The 23,680-nt window shown below is 35.1% G+C and overlaps 1 protein-coding gene across 1 annotated transcript in view; it reads left to right on the forward strand.

Annotated features, from left to right (window-relative positions):
• The window catches only part of Smp_007640 (hypothetical protein), a gene marked incomplete at its 5' end in the record, with an annotated part of 38,948 nt that extends 20,474 nt beyond the window's left edge, over positions 1 to 18,474 (forward strand). The window contains 7 exons of the mRNA XM_018800133.1: positions 4,795 to 5,070; positions 7,138 to 7,413; positions 12,339 to 12,752; positions 13,061 to 13,504; positions 15,482 to 15,661; positions 16,784 to 16,990; positions 18,163 to 18,474. Of these exons, the coding sequence (XP_018653977.1) occupies positions 4,795 to 5,070; positions 7,138 to 7,413; positions 12,339 to 12,752; positions 13,061 to 13,504; positions 15,482 to 15,661; positions 16,784 to 16,990; positions 18,163 to 18,252 (1,887 nt within the window). The 3' untranslated portion in view covers positions 18,253 to 18,474. The remainder of the gene's footprint in view (positions 1 to 4,794; positions 5,071 to 7,137; positions 7,414 to 12,338; positions 12,753 to 13,060; positions 13,505 to 15,481; positions 15,662 to 16,783; positions 16,991 to 18,162) is intronic.
• Positions 18,475 to 23,680: the final 5,206 nt, after the last annotated feature.

Raw genomic sequence — 23,680 nt, forward strand, 5'->3', positions numbered from 1 at the left:
CAATAAGTAACTTGAAAGAATCACGCCTATAAAGTAATCTTTTACAAGTTACGTGGCTTTATTCTATATTTCTTATTTAATCTGGAAGTGGATAATACAGCAATTCCATGTGAAGACTCTGTAAGGTTAGTGCGGTTCTAATCTCGGGTAAAGGAAGACGGTTGAGCGTAGAAATAGTAACCTTACTTCTTAAAGCACAACCCTGCTGCGAAAACTGTACTCAGAGAGAACCTATTACGCTCACGTATGAGAGTTGAGAAGTCGTCATATGGAAGAGTTTTGATGCATCATGGAAAAAACCTGGGGTCTTCGAAAACCACAAAGCCGATGCTCCTCTAGACAACCTGTTATTTTATTCCGGTCATGAAGAATACCCCCCCCCACACACAAACAGTTACATCAATGCTGTCCGAAGATCAAGAAAAGCACCTATAGGATGAGAAACGCATGCCTTACGAATCATCAGAGCATCCTTCAAAGCAAAGAAGGAAAGGATGACAATGAATGTCATCCAGTGATACAGACTTATCAATGATAGTAGAAAATATGATAAAGATCACCTTTTATAAGAGGCTGCAGTTTGACATAAATAAACAGTCAGAAAAAGATCTGAATATCCGGATGGACGGCCTGAACGTCAAGGTGGGATGGACAGTATCGAGTATGACTACATTATGGGGTGACATAAACTAGGATCAAGAAATGAGAATAGTGAGGAGCTGGCAAATATTTGTGGTTTTAAAAAGTCATAGAATACAGCATTTTCTCGCATAAACTCATACACTAAGCTACATGAGTTTCACCGAACCACACTGCGAAAAACCAGACTGATCACAATTGTAAAAGTGAAATATTCAGATAATCCATGAAAAATATAATGACAAAGAGGGGAGGAGATGCAGCTTCAGATCACCACCTGGCGATGACCAAGCTTAAGAAGAGTTCGACAATGGGAAAATTAGCATCACGAAAATCTAATACAGCCTTCCTTCAAGATATTAACATGCTCATTCAGTTTAAGATATGTCTTGGCAACAAGTTACAAGCCTTACCTAATCTACTAAAAGCAGAGGAATCTACTGTGGAGAGCAATGAGACTGGGATTAACGAAGCAATAACTTCGAAATGTCAGGACTGCTGTGCCTCCAGAAACACCAGCATAGACGATGGATCTCCGTGAACAACCTGTCCAAGATCCTGGGAAGGAGACAAGAAGATAGCTGTGGTTGGGAGCCGCACAACTACGCAACGTTATCAACAGAGTATTTTTAAACCGAATGAAAAATTCAGTAGACACCCAACTTCTAAATGAAGAAGCTGTATTCTATAAGGTTCGGTTGTGTACAGACCAAACCGCGACACTACGCATCATTGTTGAACAGTCAGTTGAATGGAACTGGTCACTATACAACAACTTCCCTGACTACGAGGATGCATTTGACAGCATGCATATGAAGACCCTATAGAACCGTCCTCGATACTATGGAGTACCTAGGAAGAATGTCATCATCACCAAACAGAATTCCTACGCCATACTACATTGCAAAGTTGTTCATGGAGGCCAACTCACAGACTGATGCATTCCAAGTGAAGACTGGTGTCAGACAAGGCTGCCTACTGTCACATTTTCTCTTTCTGCTAGCTGACGGCTTGATTATGAAGACCTCCACACTTTACGAGAAGCACGGAGTACGGTGGATAGCTTTAACTCAGCTGCGTCGCTTCCACTTGGAGATCACTTAGCTCAGCTGTCTCATACACACCAATAACAATACATTCATTTTTAAACAGCTTTCTACACAAAATACACCACATCCATTGGCCAAACATTATAAACTATAACCTCCTCAGGTAGGGAACAAGCCAGCTACCAATTGAAGAGGAAATTAAGAAAAGACACTGGCGATAGACAAAACATACTATGTATTACAGAGAGAGCCTTAACTTGGAATCTTCAGTGCACAAGGAAAAGATTCAGACCAAAAAACACATAGCTCCAGAAATCGGACCTGCACATGAATATCACCTGAGATCAACTGAAAAGGAAAGCCCATAATGGAGTTATTCGAAAATTCATGGTCCGTGGCCTTTGTTCCATGATGTGTACCAGGCTTATATAATAGTAGTAGAATAATACAGCGGTCAAACATGTTTGCTATTATTATTCCTGTTATTACTGCTGTTATTTAAGTTTCAAATAAGCAGAGTGATATGATATATGCATAATGCCTTCATCTATCCCGTTTTTATTCACCAGACTACTTTCTACCTTTATTAAATTCAGATATAAACATTATTGCGGCAAGAATAATAATGGTAGGAATTATACAAGTAGGTCGCAGATTGATTAGGACTCGAATATAAACACCTAATAATCATATGGCTGTCAGTCAGTTGAACCTTAGCGAAGAACTTTCAAAATTTATACTCCAATCGATATTTAAGGGAGACATTTCACGCGGTCAGCGCGCTTATATTTTTTAAAAAGATGTTTTACCTCTTTTGAAATACCTTTCTGAAGCCGACTTACACCATGATGTGTACTGTATTGATTTTTCATTTTCAGTAATCAGAACCTCATTTTCCTAAGCAGATTGATACAGTATCTTATCGTGACCTTTTTAAACACATCTTATTTTACTTTTATGGAGTCGCTTTCTGCTTTAAAATTTTTCAAATAAACTGATGATCATGATAAGATAATTGAAAATTGATTATTAGTGTACCATTCAAATGTTTGACCTAAAGTTACAGATGCTTACAGTCGTTTCTGAGGCGAAAGTTTCACATTGATCGGGAAAAAAAGCGTACTTACCTTTACACTGGACCACTTGGTAGTAGACAACAGCAACAATTTATTAGTAAAGTTCAATATATTTTACATTATGTCAATGCTCAAATAAGCAGCGTAAAATGCTGAACACAAATTGAAATACACACTACCGATCAATAATACACAGTATACATGTAAACAAAAAAACTAATGCAAACAATTAAGTTACAAAGTCATATGCAGTCAAGTTGCTTACATAATAAATTTCATCTGGTTCAGTTCAACAGCCGTAAAATATAAATAAAGCTAAACAACTGAGACAAGAGTTCGAAACTAGACAGTAAATTTCCAAGTGCAAAACGCGACTTAATAATTATACATTATACATTTTCGATTAGACTCATCGGTATCAATATGTGGAAAAACTAGCCATATAAAATAAATGATTAAATGAAGTAGATATAGTACAATTAAATTCATTGATCAATCAGATTATATGAGAGATGGAGTAGTTCCATGGCACATGCAGTTTTATCACGTTTTTATAGTTTAGGTCATAGACACTTGATGATGATAAACTCTGCAAACCCAAGCGACTATAATAATCATCGGTTTTTTAAGTAGATAATTATCTAAAAGGACTTTTTCCATTTTTATACAGTTTGTTTGTGCTTATAGAAATAATATTAGTCAGTAAAAAACTTTAAGGTTAATGCTTCTTATGTTTCAGACACATCACTTAGTTATTAAATTATATTTTGACTAGTAATCACATACCCAGCTAATCAGAAAGGGATTAATTTCCAAAACGAAGATACTCTAACTTTTTTTATCTGGGTAACAAAGGAGTTGCAGCTTACAACAAGTGATTATCTAGACTAGACTATCATTGTCAGTTGACTTGGTTGCATTGACAGGGTTGGAAACTCAAAAAGTTCAACTCAGTGTGAACATGAACTATAATCGACACAACAAAAATCGTTCAAAAATGCTTTTGTTTTTATGGCTACTGAGGGACAGCTGAAGTTGTGGGTATGTGGAAAAATCAATCTCAATGAATGAGATAAACTACAAGTGGCTGCACCATAGCAATAATTAATTGATAATATATAACCCAGTACTCCTTATTCACCTAATGTTTTGTGAATAAAAGCGAACTAGATGCATTTGTTTCAGTCAGTTGTCATGTTTGCTTATACCTTGAATAACTGTTTTGCTTAACACAATAATACAAAAACATTTATTCTTTGGATAAGATTGTGGAATTAGTTGAATTCTATATTTTGCATCACCAACTGACCCTAATTAATATAAATTTTGAAAACCAGGAAGTATTGGACGGCTGTTTCGTCATACTATGGGACTCCTCGGTAGTGTGTATTGACAGCTCCACCGAAGATTAAACCCATGAACCTTGGGTTCGCAGACAGTGTTTAGATCACGCAATCGGCTTCAAATAGTTTATATATTTTACTCCCAGCGATTGTGATACTGCACATCCACCTTCTAGCCCCATTAGTGGGTTTTCAAATGTTTTCTTAAGGACAGTCCATGATGTAATCTATAAAATTAGTGTATTGATTTATTCTCATTCCGTGGATGCTCGGACAAGTTTAATATGTAACTATTTATCAGACTGACTAATTTATCCTTACCATTACCTAAGGATTTTTCATATCAGACCTCCATGCACATTTCACGCCAAATGACATATTCACAGTAAAAATTCCATATTCATGATTTTAACATAATTGGATAATCTTTTGGTACATGGTTGTTTTCTGAAGACTATTTATGTTCGATAATTTGACTTTTTTTTACTATTTCTCAGAAGAAGATTGCATCGGTCTGTCGAGCTAAACGTTGGAGTTATTTTTGATTTCAATCGCTGAAATTTTTCGCATACAGTTTTCTTTTAAAGTGTTTTGTTGCCAAAATGTAAATATACATTCTGCATGTCATCCAAATGTAATGCTACATTTTTTGTTTTCGTCACTTATTTTTTTGCTTTCTTGAAAAAGAGTATTTCAAACGTATTGCAAGGAATTCGTGATCGAAATGATTTGGGTCATCCAATTTGTTCACATCTTCGACAAGGTAATTGGTTAGCCCATTATTTAACTGAACGTTTGGCAAAATTACCAAGTAATTCTAATAAACTTATCACTGAAGCAATTATTCAAATGAGTGATATTTTAAAAATTATGTATAAACCTCTGTCAAATATCCCGAGATATTTAGTCCCTGCATACTTTGAAGCATTGACTGTTACATTAACAGAATTTATTAAACTCGAGGTTAGTTCTTTTCTTTCAGTTTCTTATTGTTTATTTCTTTCTTTTTTGGTCATCGCATTTCGATTGTTATATTATCGTCGATTTATGAGATCGTTACTTTCAAATTATGTAAGGCTAAATTGTGTGTTTCGAGTTTACTTTGTTAAAGTGAAATGATCGAATAGTTTAATCATGGTTGAATATAACTCAAAAATTAGTGGTCATTGAGTGGTTAAACCACCATAATTTAACCAGAAATTACAATTTGATCCGTATTATTATTGTCCGATTACTTATTAGCGAATAGTGTTCAACATATACACTATCTTTTGTTTTGGGATAGATAAATTATGGTATTTCTGGATTACTATTTGTCCTCGGATTTTGAAGAGTTAAGATTTCCTTAGGGAATTACTTCCTTGTTCAACATTGAAGTCTCATACTTTTTTTTAACTTGTCTATTCCCTCTATAATTGAATGCCTTCTCAACGCCTTGTTTTAAATGAATTAATCTTTTAAAACAACAATACAACGGACTGACTAGTAAAATTACTACATTGACTCATTTGACCGGAATCGATTCTCAAATTTCAACCAAATGTATTTTTTTAAGGGAAAACTCGGCTGCCGGGTAAACGTTATGTCGGGCGGTCATCCGACTCTGATACTGATGTGCATATTTCCTATGTGCAACTCCGACCGGATACTTGAGCGAGAAAACTAAGAAAGAGTAAGAAGTTTTTATTGACTAACCCAAATGGATTTATATGCACAACCTCATTCATTAATATAGATGTGTTCCCCTAAGAAAACTAAACCAAATTTTAAACTTATAGTGAGTATTTGTTTTCCTCGAAAAATTAAATTAAATCTTGATCAATGACGTTCACCCGTCTGCATCTTTCATTTATTTGGCCTTGATCTGATATGTCTGACTGACCTAAACTGTCAAAATGACTGTGTATATGATATTCAACTGACATATTCTTTATTATCTATATGATAGATACTGAGTTATACGAAGTTAAAAATGACCACAAAACAACCAATCAAAATATCCTCCCATTCACCTCATTAATGAAGTTGGATATAAACGGTGAAAGTTTTGTATTGTGAAGGGTCAATCAAAATCGTCGAAACTTTAAATATTTGTGAGGAATTCAAAAAAGGGATTACTTATTATATACCATGTAAATCGAGCATCAGAAATATCTTGATCTGATGCTCAGAGTGTTTAAAATTATGTTTTATCATCATATAGTAGAAATGTTAAGCTTATCAAATGCTTAAGTCTTTTTATATAGATTATGTATAACTTACAAATCAATTCCAAGCCTAAATATTAACCAGGAACAATGTTGGGACCCTTTGTCTCCTCATAAGGACTTGGAAGAATGGATATTCTATAGCCATATAGAAGAATTAATATGTCATTGGTTTTCCGATTTAAAGTTGGTAACCCTGTTGAAGATTCCATGAATTGGGTAAAATTTATATATTTTACCCCCATAAACCACTCATCTACAGTAACTATTGATTTATTTGTTTACAACGCTCTAAAATTTGTCGAAATCGTTTCAAGAATCGCCTAAGTTCGTCACTGTGTTGTACTCTTACCGACATGAAGATCATATTCACCTTAATTTTAGCCATTCATTCCAACTAATTACCTTAAATAAATTGTTTCAAACTACTTTAAGTTGAAGATAAAAATGACTTGCCTTTGTCAGGTCGATTGTTTAATATTTTCCTTTATCTTATTTTATCGTTTTGAGTTAAAATACACCTAAATCGGATTCTACAATCTAAAATATGTATCTTTTCATGAAATCGAAATTCTGATTGTTGTTTTCCGCTTAATCAATATCACATACCATAATAAATGCATAGCTTTTATCCCGTTTATCATCCAATTTTGTTTTCCTAAATTTTCTATTGAATAATACAAACATTTACAAACTATGGTCTCTTCTATTTTATACTGATGAAAAAAGAAAACAGAAATGTCAACTAAGTTGATGCATTTAGTCACTTTGTTTACCAAATACTCAAATAACTTCAACTTTTTCTTCATTTTAATTTTTTTAGACTACATTACGATTTTCACCTTGGATAAGAAGTAGTTCATCACTTGTGAAAAAATTAGCAGTAGCAACTACTCAGTTTTACGGTTTTATTGGAAATAGTTGTCTGCCTGGACGTGTCATCCAATTTAATAAAGATTCTCAAAATCCAGAAATCGAAGCAATGTTTTGTAGTTTAGCTGCAGGTTTGCCACATTTTGCGGAAGGAATGTGGCGTTCTTGGGGAAGAGACACATTCATTTCTGTCCGAGGTTGCCTTCTTCTAACAGGGCGTTACCAAGTAAGCCGAAAATGTAATAGTTGGTCTCTCATACGAAGTTAAAATCATCAATATTTTTGAAATTGAAATTATTGAATAATTATGATTAAAATGCAGAGTATCTCTTTCTTGTTGTGTTTCGGTAATCACAATCCTACATTTCAAGACCACCAAAGGAATATATATTTTTACGTGTGCAATTAACTTTTAGCCTAAATTCTAGAAGACATTGTTCGCTTACACGTTATCTATATTTTTCGTTAAAAATATTGATCGCACATGATAGTTTTAATTTAATACAAAGTTGTAGGTGACGAATTAAAAACAGTTGACGTGATTTCGATCTTCGGCAGATATATGTGGCTGGTTCATCTGTTAAGCTTGTATAGCTGCTACCAATTTTCTGTTGATTAAATTACTTGGTTACTTTAATAAGGCCTAACACCAGACGATGATGCCACTAACTGTAAGTTTGTTCTCAGAACGCTACCTAATTGAGGTCCACAATACAACATGAACTGATCTTCAGAGATAGTTTTGGTGTTACTCAAAATCAAATAGAGAAGTATAAATAAACCCACTCCTAACTTATACATACAACAATTTTTCTTTATTATACACATTTGTTACTTATCTACTTAAATTTATCTTGTCTAGTTTGATGTCTTTCTTTTGGTGATTCTCGCCTTCTATAGGATTGAAAAATGTTACGAATTTACCAAATGCGTAATACTGAATATATGTTAACGGTATTCCATTTTACATAAGTGACTCTGCTAATATGAACGAAATGATTTATAAAAGCTCATAACAGTCTATAGAGGGCACCCAGTGTTATTCTAAGAACTATGTGCTTTCTGACTTGGGTTTTAAAGAAACTATATATTCTCAGTTGAAATCTTTTGATGATATGGTTCAGATGTTTTTATTTTTTACTTGGATTGTGATATGCTTGATGCTATTACGAGTTCACCTTACTCGGTAAACGGAACAAAGGTCGAAGACACAGTGACACGATAGGCTATTCTAATCCGTTGTCTAAGGCTCTGCTAACTAGATCAAGAAGTCTTGATGAGGCGTAGAGAATGTAATCTACAAGCACCCAGAAATACGAGGTCACTAAACACACAAATGAAGCTTATTTATACAATGATAGAAACGCCCGGAGAGCCACAAAATAGCGTACAAAAAAATCCGTCAACCAATGACAATCAAGGATTTCCGAGTAGGAAATGTAAACTGTAGGTCAATTAAGCGTCCCTTGGTGCGAACACATAAAATTCAAATTTTCAGAATAAAATTACAAAATTAGGACCTTTACCAAGTGAGCTCTTGGGACTTAACGTCCCCAACCCACCTCCCCTTTTAATAGCTTACTTCCCTGGGGTCGAATTGCATCTTGACTTCTGTTCGCCGCTGTCGAAGAGTCCACGTTCTGGAACAGAGATTGGCTTGGTGTTGAGTTTTTCCTCTCGGTGGGGCTGACGGTAAGTTGAAGGTATCAAGCAGGATGTCAAGGGGGAGATTTACTCCTGTTGATGGACGATCTGGGGTTAGCCGTTTTCGAATCTGATTCCGATGGTGTGACCATCATTCGCCTCCTACCTTTACTTCGTACACGACACGGCCTACTCTTTTGCTCACTCGCGCTTCTGTCCATGGACCATGGGTTTCTCTTTAGTCACGGGCAAACACAAGACATCTCACTTCGTACGTGGATTGTTTTTCATACTTTGTCTGTACTGGTGTTAATGCATTACTCGGATGCATCAGGCTGTGGATCGTTTTCAGTCTTCCTTCCATCAGGATTTCTACTGGACACTTTTGCTCCGGTACCGTCTCAGATTGTCAACACCCAAGTAAATTGGACTCTACTTAGGTTGCTCAGTCAGATTCTTCTCGTTCTTATGTACATCGATCAACCCAATATCGTACGTGTTTCTACGTTGTACAGAATTGCATATTCAAAGCAGTATTAATGACCTTGTAAATTAATGAATACTTTATATTCAGTCTGCTAATCATAGTCGACGTACGACCTAGAATAAACTTCATACTCACAAGTCGCTACACTGTATCAACAAAGCGAGGTGAAATAAATCGAACTAATAGCAGGAAATTTAAAATATTAGTAGTATCAATGATAGTAGGAAAGACTAAATGTCAAGAATATGATTCGACAAGAAGGAATGAGATAAGGGAATCAAAAGCATTAAATGACTTTTATACCCAATATTTAGGAGAAGACAAAAATGACAATCCATCTACGACATTATGATCAGTTTTGAGCCATCTCACCTTTACTATATAATCTACAACAACCAATATATCTCAAATTAACAGTCAATAGCTTCATAGACTGACAATAAGCGTTCTTGCAACCTACATTTACGCCAGTCAACATCACTGCACAACGTAGGCGGTGTTTGAAGATGTTCAGCATATGCAGTAGTCACTATCCTAGATGAAGATTTGGTTCAATTAAATAAACAGTAGTGAAATGAAAAGCTTAACTTAAACTACAATAGGTATTATATTCCATGTAGTTGTTATAAGTCCACAACTTTGCAAATCACACTGTTTTTTTCAGTAAGGATTAGTAGGCTCTATTGTCACTAAAACATTGTAGACTGATAATATGTTGTTCTGGCCACAGAAATCTCCTCGTTAGATTTAACTGTTATCCGTTAAAGTGTATACACTTACGGTTGTGCTTGGTCAAATAATCCAATCTCTTTTATAACTGTCGATCATGTAATGTAATGAGATGATGAAGTTGATCTGGAAAATATGATGTATTTGCGGTGTACATTTCGAACAATCTGGTCGTATATATACTTGTTAAAACATTTTATATGAAAATTGATAAGGCTTAATTAAGTAGAAGTCTAAGAAATATTAAGTGGTAATTGGAAATAAAGGAGAAACACCAACATAATATGAAATGAATAACAAGTAGTTACATTCCTTTTGTCTCATAACTACATTCATGATCGTTAACTTTTAATAAACAGTTTGAAATGGTAATTTTACTATTTCCACTTCATGATAAGCAATTTAATATTCTCAATTCAGATTTAGGCATGTTATTGGTAAGTGGAAGTAGTCGTTTTATTTTTATTCTTCGTGCATTCCAGAACGCAATATGAATCGTACATTGTATGTCCACTAAGCCATTCCTTGTCACTTGATTTCGTTACACATATTTATGATCTAATTGTGGATAATTATAAAAAATACTGAGTCACGTTAAACCTTTGATATCAGATCATATTTTCAGTCTAACAAATTTCGCTTGCAAACGTGACAAGAGTGACACGAAGTTTCTCTTTACCACAGACAAACCCATTTAAGTCTTTTGATGTAAATGTTTTTTCCCCTTCTAGTGTAGAAATATTATTACGGGAGATTGTTTACAATGATCATTATTTCTAATGATGGTGGAGAATTTTTGATTAATGACGAGTGTTATACTAATCGTTTCAAATGTCAAGTGATCTCTTGAAGCTTTCAGTGGAAAGCAAAAGGAAAATATCCGCTTTTATTCCCACTTTTTTTAATCTAACTTCAATCAATTCACGATATTGCACAACGATCATATTAATGCTGTTGGTTAGTGGCTGTTCCACTCCCGATGTTGTTGAACTGCACTGGTCATTGCCTCTCAATATGACCCTGGGAACCATCTCTTGAATTTAGTCCACGTGACCTCATGATTATCATAAGTATACAGGGTCTGTGGAGGTTGTTAAATATGAAGTTTCACATCACGAACTGTCGAGGAGTCCTATACTAGAACGAAAGAGCTGTATAGTGCCTGATTGAGTGTAAAAGAGACAGTGATGCTAACTGACGGTTAATTCTTAATAGTAAAGTGTTTTTTATGAGTAAGCGGCTACCCAAAGAGTTGTGCCTTGTGTGACACTGTGTTTGATATTGGATGTAGTCATGGATGATATTCACTACTGAAGTTAGGCTAAAGTCCCTGTCCAATGCTTACTGGTTTTCAATACTACACCAATCAATATCATTAGTGTGTGACAAAAATTTATCTCACCAATAAAGGGATGTATGTTGACTCAGTTATTTCAAATTAAGATTAAAGTTGTAATAATCATAATAACAACAAACATGCAAGAATGAAACAAATAATAGTCTCCCAGCTTTGTATGAGAACCTCACTCAACTGTTCAGAATATTCTTCAAATGATTAGCAACCAAATTTATCATCATTTAAATTTATTTAACTTGTTCTTTTCGAGTTTAACTTCAATTTAATTGTAACCCTATTGAGATCGAACTATCATATATTATGACTTATTTCGGTTTATTCATTGAAAAAGTCTTGGTGTACACTTTCTGTTACGTCCTTGATCTGTCTATTCAATAATACACAGAAGATAACTTGTATCGATCCAGATTAAGTCCTTGAACGATAAGCTAACTGGTTAACCTTGAGGCTAGAAATGCGTGAGTCCGAATCGAGACTAACTGTCTTCGATAGAAAGACGGAAACCATTCTATCACCTAATTAATTGACAAGTACGGTGAAAAAAAACGAGTCAACTGGAACACCACTCGATTTAGTCTCAATCCCGATTCAGATTGGTTTAAAAAGATACACAAGTAAATAGACGACTAACATGACCACAACGTACAAACAAATAGAAAAATACAATTATGTACAAACTGGGCATTAGGGTATAAAAATTGAGTACCAAAGGTTACCTTTAAATTACAGTAATTTTGTGATAGAACTGGGAATGACAGTGAATTATGCGTCAAACGAAAGATTATGTTGTATGGGATAACTAAGGGACCAAACTAAATGTTAGTACTTTACAAAATTTGAATTAGGTAGAATGTTTCCAAAAATAGCTTTCGTTATTTTTCATGGCTTCTTTGTTTCTGTGTTCACATCACTTTCTTTTCTCTTCATTAAACAGGATGCTGCCAACATTATTCTCAGTTATGCTAGTTTATTAAGACATGGACTAATACCAAATCTTATAGGAGATGGTTACACTGTTAAACCAAGATACAATTGTCGTGACGCCGTTTGGTACTGGTTATATTCTATCGTTATTTACGAACAATTTGTTTCAAGTACTAAAGAATGCCGTCTGGAAGGAGATGATTCCTCTAGTATTTTAAATTGTCCAGTTTATAGATGGTTTCCAGATGATGATACAGTTGGTTGGCCGGATGATTATTTGACTAATTCATTATCTAGTCAACGTATACAACCCTTGCATAAAACAATGCAAGAAGCTTTGCAACGACATATTATTGGTATTGAGTTTATCGAAAGGAATGCCGGGCCAACTTTAGATGAACATATGAAACCGGAAGGATTTAAGGTTAGTTGTCGATTGTAGCTTATGTAGCATCCAAATGTCACTTTTGTTTTATATGTTATTAAAGGCAAGGATTTAATCATGCATGAATCAATTTATGAATAGGCTATATTAGGAATTGAATTTTTATACTCTTTACTCACACTTAAATATAAATCCACTCAGTATTGTACGAAACACTGAACGGTTTACGTATCCTGAATACGACAATGTTTATTGATTAAATGTATTCTATGAAATAAAGCAACATAAAGTATATTCTCTGAAAAGGTAAGAATCTCGATACATTCGTTTTTTTCATTTCATAATAGGTTCAGGCCAACATTGATTTGAATACAGGATTTCCTCGTGGTGGCAACGCTTTTAACTGTGGTACGTGGATGGATAAAATGGGCAGTTCATCAAAAGCTGGTAACCAGGGTATACCTGCTACTCCTCGTGATGGTTCAGCAGTCGAGTTAGTTGGCTTGGCGTATGCAGTTGTATCGTGGTTAGCAGAATCCCACAATCAAGGTCCGAATTACGCTGGCTATTATCCTCATGCAGGTGTTCAACTGGCAACTGGTAAGGAACTTTCATGGAAAGAATGGTCAAATATGTTGAAAAATTCCTTCGAATCGCACTTTTGGATTCCGGAAAGCACAAAAGACCCTAACTTATTATATAATAAAGGAATTTATAGGGATTCTGTTGGTTCGTCTGGAGGATACACAGATAATCAGCTACGCCCCAATTTCCTTATAACTATGGTTGTAGTAAGTTTTAAACTATCCAATATATTCATCTTTACTAATATTATTCTTGTTTAATTCAGCTTAACACTACATAATATTATATGTGTAATTGAATAGATCTTGATAAACGACGAATATCTCTTACTACAACTATACATGACGACCTTATCAATATTTTTCTTACAAAGCAGTTTTTCGATAAACATTTAGGTGTTATGCTTATGTGGACAGTTAGTCAAATAATATCAGTTGTAACCCTTATTATCATTCATTTATTTTACTAACAAACTGTCAGTCGTTAACTTCAGCTTAGTAAATGCAATTGCTGTCAACCTTATGATTTAAGGATTACTTGTAAAGCATATTAATTAATATTAAGTCTCCATCAGTCTAGTATTCTTTAACACTTCACTCGACTGGTTCTCAAATGAAAACACTACTTAGATAGAAACATAAATATACTACACAGTAAATGACAAGTTCAGTCAGTATAGTAAGTAAATATCAGTGGACACTTAAACTCTACACAGGAAATCTCAGCTCATCCACTAGTGCTGATTGATTGATAATGAACTGATAAACGCTCGCCATCGTGATTTCTGAAACATGCCTAGTCAAGCCCTTATCCTGCTATTAATAGGAGTTACAAATAGCTGCTTGGTTATGAATATATGTTCACGCTAATATTTGTTGCGCTAAAATCGTGATTTAATTTGCCTTTAGTAACAAATCAGTTACTGAGATACCCGTTTTTGTAGTTATTACTGTAACATAAAGGTCACCTGGAAAGCGCTATGACAAAAAGTATTCGTTTTTGTAGCGTAAAAACTGCGTTGTGATAAATTTATAATGATGATCGTGCTAGGTTTTGTTATCATTGGACTGTATTAAGCAGTACCAGTCAAAAAAGATGTATCACTTTCTTTATGCGATAACTTTTCTCCTAGTAAGAATTTGTAAAGAACAGATAAAACCCTTTAACAAGTTCAGTTCATCCTGTATTGGCTGTTTAAATCTTTGCATTGACTTTTAGGACTGCAATCGGTCAGTCTCTTATTGGCATATATACATCATATGCTGATTGTCTCGATATTAAGTTACAAGCGGTATAATAAGAAATGGATGGCGGCTAGCACTGAAATTCAGGACGCTCGTTGTTGTTCGTCTTCTATTTAAATCACATATTGAAGAGCTTATTCGTCATTAAAAATACTGTTTCAGATATTACGTGACTAAATCAATATTCATTACTTGAATACTTACACAATACCAGTGCACAAATCATTTTATAATTTCATTTGTCTTTGCGTGCATATTGCCATTATTTTTCTTTTCTGTTGATTACAATTTGCTTTGTAATAACACCTACTGGTCGCGTCAATGTGATGGTATAGCTGGGTCACAGATCCATTCATTGTAAATGTACCAATAACTAAATGGGTGTAATTTTAACCAAGTGTACTTTTCGTTCCGTCTCCGTCTATTAAAGAATTTGATTTCAAATTGATGAAATTTAACCGAAATAATGAACCGATTACTGTTAGACCACCGTTGAAAACCTGGAAGGCCGCTCCGTCGTAGTATGGGACTCCTAAGCAGTGTGCATTCACAAACCCGCACGTGGGAATCGAACCATCAACCTTCCGTATCACACGCGAACGCTTAACCTCTGAGCCGGAATCCGACGCTGCTAATGTCAAGCTCCAACCAACCCACGATATTGTGCGACCATCTTCACTGTCTTCGGCGGGTATCTCTTTCACATCCGAGAAACTTAAGATCCTGAGTTCAATGCCCACATGCGGAGTTTTATACTAGGACGACAAGACCTTCCAGTGCTTCTAGGTTTTCTACGGTGGTCTAACATTGTTGGGCTCATGATTTCAGCTAGACTCAATAATCTCCACGCCTCCATACTGTTAATGAAATTCATTAATTTCTACTGTTTTATCTTATTTTCCTAAATTAACTGATCTCTAAACGAAATTATTCTAATAGGCCCCTGAATTATTTACACCTGAACGGGCATGGAATGCACTGGAAATAGCTCAACAACGATTAACTGGTCCATTTGGTATGTGCACTTTGAGTCGAGATGATTTAGCTTATCGAGGATATTATGATAACTCAAATGATAGCTGTGACTTTTCTATAGCTCGTGGTTTTAATTATCATCAAGTAAGTCATTACTTTATTTCTTTATGTGTTAAATTTCCACCTAGTGAAATGTCTATCACTTTACACCTTTTTTAATCATATTCGCATTGCAAATGATTTTGCGTTATTTTTATCTTTGTCAATAGTGAAGCCACAACTGTTATTATTAGGTTATAAATGGATTATCAAATTTTTTTTATGTCTTTCGTAAGTTTTCTTGTTTTTGTACAGGGATATCATTACCTTGATTTCAATGCTCTCATTAGTCATTCCTTAGTAACGTCATGCACATATAGTGCACAATTCATACTAATGTACTTCATGGGAAGTGTTGATCTTCTAGTTTCTTCAAGTATGACAGTAACGTTGACTGTGTGGGTCGAATAATGATATTATTATTCGTATGTTAAACAGCTATAAACTTTCATGTTAGGAAGTTAATAGCGTTAAGAATAATCTTAGATTCTATCGATTTAATGTAGCTTATATTTGCACATGCATTGGATTGAAGAATTAAATAATAACGTCATATTATACACACATTCACGGCTACGTCTATTATTCATGTATACCAAAGGATTTCATTTTAATTCCATTTTATTTCCGGTGCTGCGGTACAATCTTCATATTAAAGTAATCGGTACGAGTAAAACTATTCCGGTCATTACAGATAAATAAAATCTGAATGGTTTACTATAATTCAAGTATACAAAATGAAGATAACTCACAAACCATATTGTTAAGTGTCAGGTGACTATCCAGGAGTTATATCTCATTAGCTCTAATGTCAACACATAATAATTTCATTTTGTTCTAGTTACTCACTCCGTTACAATCAAGAAGGTTAAGGTACGGATCAATGCACGATAAACGCTTCGATCATTTTCCAGTTGCTACATTTATCGACCAGTTTGACGTGTCTAGCATCATACTAGTTTTCTCGACAATATGTAAATGGTTATACTACCTAGTAATGAGTGAATGCTGTTCCTTTATAGTCTAGATCTTACTCCGTACTGGTCAAAACTGACAGCCAGTTAACTATAAACTTCACTCAGGTTTTATATGATTTGACTTTAATTTTTTATGCTTTGTGTGATACTGCTTTCTTAAAATACTTATTAATTACTACTTTTGATTTAGGGGCCAGAATGGTTGTGGCCAACTGGATACTATTTACGCGCTCGTCTTAAATTCGCTCGCATGTTAGGCCAACTTGATCCTAAAAAATGGGGTCATCTCACTCTCGACGTAACTACAGAATGCCAGAAAACATTTGCCAGACTGAATCAGAGAATGGAATCAAGTCAGTGGTGTTCTCTTCCGGAATTGACAAATGCGAATGGTCAGGTAAGATTTTAGAAATCCCTATTTATATAAACACAGCATATGTATATTTATCACTCTATTAGGTTCGATTCCTCATAGTTACGTAGTAAAGAAATAGATTGACCACTATGTCTGACCATAGTTTTGTTAACTAGTAAGTCATTAGCGACGTGAAAGCTTGGACGTAAATGACGACTTTCCAACCACATCTGCACAACTAGATTGATCTATTCTAATGAATACTGAGGCAGTAGTAGTAGTCGTCGCAGTAGGTCTCAGTGAATTTCATGCTTTACAGTTCATGAACCTCATTGTTGGTTTGTATTTTGTTTGCGAGAATGGTAATGTTATACGTGAGGAAAAAAACATAAGCTACAGCACCGATTTCTCCTGATTTTTAGTAAGATGATGTAGCATCATAGTATATTGAAAAGATGTGATAATTCACTATCTACTGTGATACTTTAAAATACAAGAAAACCAAGGTATATGTGAATTAATTTCCTGGTGTACTTTTACTAAACTATAGAGTTCGATTTAGTTTAAACTTTTCTGAAGAGTGATTATTAATCTAAGTGGAGGGATTTTTTTCTAATATATGTATAAATTTTGAGAACTGTTATCGGAGCAAGAATGTTTGGTAAGGTTTTTTATTCCACAATTTTTTTTACATCAGTCATTGATTTAAAGTTTTTCTGATGCCGAGCAAATATAACTCAGTGACAAAAGAGATTACTGAGACCATAAACATTTTTCAAATGCTGCTAGTGTTTTCTACACTTCATCCCATCTTTCGATGAAGAAGATATGACAGTAAAAGAGTTTGTTTACATAATTAACACTCTGTGATAAAATCAACATTAGTTTTTGCAAGTTACGGCTCAAAGTTCTCTAGAGTGTTCCATGAACTATAACTGAAAAGAATATGATGACATTGGTAATTTACTTACATCCAGGTTGTTTTAATAACTTTAACTATTATAACGTAGAATCAGAAATATTAGTAATACACTAAACACACTTGGAAACTTTACAGAGGATTACTGTCACAATTTCGTTAAATAACGCGAACTTAGCGTAAATCCTGAAAACGGCCAATAACAAATTACACATAAAATAGTATGAAATATTTTTTAAATTTTGTAGATTGTTACTGAGTAGATAATTTAAAATATTATTTTTTCGATTTTCAGCTATGTAAAGATAGTTGTGAAGCTCAAGCGTGGAGTGTCGGTTGTATTTTAGAAGCTCTGTATGACCTCATTTTCACACAGAACAAATGAGGTACCCTATACTCTAGAACCACATTAGTTATCTTACTATGATTATTATAACACTAGTTCAGCAATCCCTTATCTATAAAATGTTATCTTTATTTTGAAATTTTTACCATAGTTTTGAATGACAGACTGTTTAATTTTGCCCATTGTAGTTAATTTTAACAGTCAATTAGTACATTATTCATTATGCAACCTAGATAAATAAAAATCCTATCATGTCCTCTCATAAATGCTTTTGCCAGTGTTCATTGTTGTCTGAGTGCAAATAAATTAAACGACCATCATCATAAACGATATCTAAGTGCTCTAAGAAACTAATCCAGCTGAAACACTTGACAAAGCTTCATGGACTTGAGGGTTCAATAAATTACATACTCGCGCCTGTTACCCCTCGTAGAACATAGACCCTCAGTAAAAATTATCCAACCAAATATGTCATAGGCTCTCATTTCCAGTTGTTTCTGATACCTTTTCATTCTTTTGACGTTTGCTTATAATTCCCGAAGCCATTTGTTCATTGGCTCACCTTTCTTTCCTTTGCCTTCAGGATCCCAAGTTTGAACAGACATCGAATGTAATTCTAAACTCCTTTTTAACACAGTAGTTTGCATGGAAGATACGATAATGCTCCATGAAAAAAGTGAACTAATTGCATACATAACAGCCTGCAATATATTTTACGCTAGAAAATTCTATTGTATATTTCTGACTCATGATACTGAGCATGTAAGTTACACGAGAAACTCCCCGTCACTTTTAAAGAATCTTAACATCTGTAAATCGAATTCCATGTAGTTATCATGCTTTCTCGAATACTTGTCATTATAATGATGGTAGGAATAACCAAGCTACTCATACTTGTCATTCCTCGACCCCATCAAATTCTTTTCAACAATAACTCCGGCATTCAATATCTCACTGCAATGTATACCATTTACACTCCTTTTTCTGCTTAGTCTATTGACTTACTTTTATTGGCCTATTGTATGACTCCATTATTATTGAATGATGACGTTAATGAAATACACATCCCGCTAAATCTCGTACATGTTCGTAGACTTAATTTGCATCAGTGAATAACGGAATAAAGTGGGCCAAATACGAGAATGAGTTTTGGATACATGTATCTCATTCGTCTGTAAACGCAGACAGACAGTAAGAGAGAAACTGATCGAAGAAGGCAAACGTGGCAACTCAATTTAATGAAGCATGGCTCAATGTTTATCGTTAGACAGAAAAACCGACTAAATGTATTTGACGAAGAGAGCAAGTGATAAATGTTATATCATAGTGAAGACATAGGTACGGGTAACTTCCGGAACCTATTATTGGTCTTTTATTATATATATATTCTTATTGTATAACTGTTCAGTGATTAGATTATATATATAAATCACGTCCTGCCTAAATATCCACGAGAAGTTAATTTCGATGAAGCTGTTAACATTTTAAATAAAATGTTTTATGAACAGATGTCGTTATTTCGTATCCGTTATAACTGTCAACAGCTGACTAAAGAAGCTGATGAATACTATACTACGTACGCCGGAAGAGTAAATTTACAGGCAGAACGATTCAAATTAAATGTGTTAACCAGTGATCAGTTTAAATGCTTATTGTTCATTTCTAGTCTAAACTCTCCAAGCGATTCTGATTTTCGCATGAGGTTATTATCCCGTATGGAACAAGACGAGGAAATGACACTACAGACTGTTACTGGTGAATGCCAACGATTAATAAACTTAAAACAGGATACGGCTATGTTGGAAACCAAAAGTGATGCACCATCTAATGATTCTGTCCATGCTGTTATGACAGGTCAACGACAAAATAGTTCCAACAGTTATAAATATCACACGAAAATTCCTAAGCCTTCAATTAAATGTTGGCATTGTGGCGCGTGGCACTTCTCAAAATTTTGCTGGTTTAGAAACCATAGATGCACTATATGAAATAAAGTCGGTCATGAAGAAGCAATTTGCCGAACTAGAGAAAGTTTGAGATCAAAGCCAATGAAGTGTCCTCACTAGTATCAAAACAACTATATAAACAGTATATATTCTGCTCTATGCATAGCAGATAAAAGAAAGTATGGGGAAATGGTGTTCATATTCAATTGCATACAGCCTCAGATATCGCATTGATCTCTAAACCAGCATAGAATTTAATTGGTTGTCCGCAAGTATTACCAACTGAGCACACTGCACGGAATGCATCGGGAGATATATTAAAGCTTGTTGGAATCATAAAATGCTCTTTTAAGTTCCGAGAGAACTACTTTATAGGGAATTGTTATCTAACGGACAGGAATGATTTAGACCTTATTGGTCCTTTATCTGCCTAGCCCTTCCAGTTGAGTCCAGAACACCAATTACAGCTTCTGCTATGCGAATCATTTATTTCAAGCATACTTGGTTTATATATCAGACAGACAAACCGCATCACACCATAAAATATTTGTACAAGATCATGATGAAATGTGGCTGTGAACGTGGGAGACAGTAACCAATAATCTGAATATAATTTGGGGACAATAAATCGTACAATAAAAATCTATGGGTCGAAATGAAGCTTATGTTAAGATGAATATATACAGATTAAATCTAATCACTGAACAGTTATACAATAAGAATATACATAGAATAATAGACCAATAATATGTTCCGGAAGTTAGCCGTACCTATGTCTTCACTAGGATATAACAATAAACAAACACTCATTCACTTAAGCCTGTTATCCCTTGTAGAATATTGGTCCCCAGTCAGGATAGTCTAACCAACTATGTCCCATGCTCTTCTTTCCAGTTGTTTCTGGTTGCTATTCATTCCTTTGATGTTTGCCTACAATTCCCGGCGCCATCTGTGCTCTTCTTTTTTCGCCTTCAGGATTCCAAGTTAGTGATTGCTTCGTGATGCGGTCTGGCGATTTACGCAGTGTGTGACCTACCCACATCCAGCGTCTACTACAAAGTTCTCTTTCAACTGGAGGCTGATTTATTCTTTGCCATAATAGGTTGTCGTTGATGACGTGTCTAATGACTCTTTCATTCGGTTCGACAATACTATTGAAAAGCTTTCCTGCTACTAATAGTGTGATGCCTCTGTAGTTCTCACAATTGCTGAGATCTCCTTTCTTAGCTATCTCGATGAGGTATTCTTCTTTCCAGTCTGTTGGTACTTGCTCTTGCTATCAAATCTTTCTGAAAAGAATGTGAAGCATCATTCCAGTTACTTCCATGTTTGACTTCAGTGTTTATGGTAGTATGCTGTCTGGTCCTGCTGCCTTATAACTCGTGATTTCTTTGATGGCCGTGATGACTTATTCGATTGTTGTTGGAGTAACATCTATGGGGATGTCTGTGTGTTGCCTCAATTTTGTGTGGGGCTTTTGTACTCAAGAGCTTTCCAAAGTGTTCTACACACATAAGTCCGCGGATCTTGAATCTGTAGTTGACATGCAATATTTGTCGTGCTAGTTTACCATATTTTCCTGCTTGCTAGGCTGAGTAAAGTATATGGTTACACTATTAGGTCAATTACACTAATTCCTTGACGAATTATGGTCGGTTGAGTGATACAAATTTACACGAGCATCTGCCTGCCGGAAATTATTGTTTTTATGTTGACCATCCCGAGTTAGTGACGATGTAATGTATCTTAACTGGATTGATGGCTTAGGTTTTAATCTACAAATACTTCGAATAAATAGAATAGGTTGATCATTCGGTTTGCTCAATATTACATCAGCGCATTTCGGTCATCGATGGAGCATTATCTAGAATCCTACTTAAGATCGGGTACTCGAAATATAGGTATACTTTCTTGCATAATTTGACTAGGATACCGACTAAATACATTATATCGTTTCGTATTTTTAAATATCTCATACCTGGAGTATCCACTCCAGGGATGGTGCATTTACAACGCTTTACAACATTAAGCAGCTTTTTAATTTGTAATGACGATAAAATGAAATATCATGAAGTGGCCACCACAATGAAGTAATCTTGTCATCATTTCATTACACAGGACTAAACCTTAAATGGATACATCTGACCTTTGTTAATTGCAATCAGACTTGTCAACCTACACTACGTGAGCATAGTCCGTGTCTACTTTTATAAGCTTCGAAGGCATCAACTGAGACTTGATAAGTTATTTATTATTTATTTATTTAAACACATACATATTGGTACAAGGAAGCACCCGATATATATGCGCCTCACAGATCTCATTCGATTTGTGTGAGGGCTGTGATACTGACCAGGTGCCCAGACTGAAGCAGGTGGTTTTCTTAGGGGGCCACACCCGGAGCCTTTGACCTGAAGGTCTAGTCCACAAGGCAGTGGAGCATCGTGAGGAGATGCAATCCCATGGTAGTCGGTGATCAATGATTGATTCGTACGCCATTTGTTCCTTCAGGATACTGGAGCCCATGTGCACCATTGGTTTGGAATCAGGGTTTTCCAACTCCCCTAGGTGGACTCGCCTTGTCCACCAACCCGGTTAAAGCGCCGGACATTCGCTTTTCGTCCTCTCACTTTTGTGAACAACACCCCCGCCACGAGAAGGCAGTGAGTAGGACTTTCCTGGCAGAGGCTATATATTCGCTGGCCATGTGAGAGCATTTCGAGAGGGAGAGCAGACTCTCCCCACTCTCGGCCGTACCAGGGCATTTGGGGGCTGACTTGATAAGTATCTTGCAAGATACTTAGCAAGAGACTTGATAAGTATCTTGCTCAGGTTGGATAGAAGTTCAGAGACAGATTGCATGTTCAAATGAGGAATGTCAAGTTTACTAGTACCAATAATAATGAGTAATGTGAATATTTTATACCATTTTTGAAATAACATCAGATTGTGACGGAACACCTTACTGTCAAATGATATCCTGATTTACTTTCTCGGAATTAAAATAATTTATATTTTTCTAACAATTGACGGTTTCGAATTACGGTTTGCCATCTGTAAATTCTAAAGAAACTGCAGCTACTACTTTTACCAGAGTTCGATATTTGTCACACACTTGTATGGTTAATTCGCCTTATCTTTAAGTATTGAGCCTTAATATTATTCCACACCTTTTGTCGTTCGAGTTTATTCTTTCTTTTCAAAATGTGTTCTCCAATGTTTCGTTTTCAACGTTATTATTGGTGATGTAATCACGTCCAGTCTTCCGCTATTTATCTTGTTAAATTTAATGTTGTTCTATGGTAATGCTTGCCTTTCACTCTGTTGTCTTCATCCATGATATGGATTTCATTTTTAAACAAACGAAATGGGTTATTGTAGTTATTTTCAATCCTCCAAGTTTCTGAAAGATCTCAGTATCAAGATCATTGGATGTATGCGAGACAAACACGACATTAGCCAAGGATGTAATTAGTAACCTCAGACATGACCTTACGAAGTAACAACGTTGACCCGCATTT

Source organism: Schistosoma mansoni, chromosome W (assembly GCF_000237925.1).
Source record: "Schistosoma mansoni strain Puerto Rico chromosome W, complete genome".
Taxonomy (NCBI): Eukaryota; Metazoa; Platyhelminthes; class Trematoda; order Strigeidida; family Schistosomatidae; genus Schistosoma; species Schistosoma mansoni.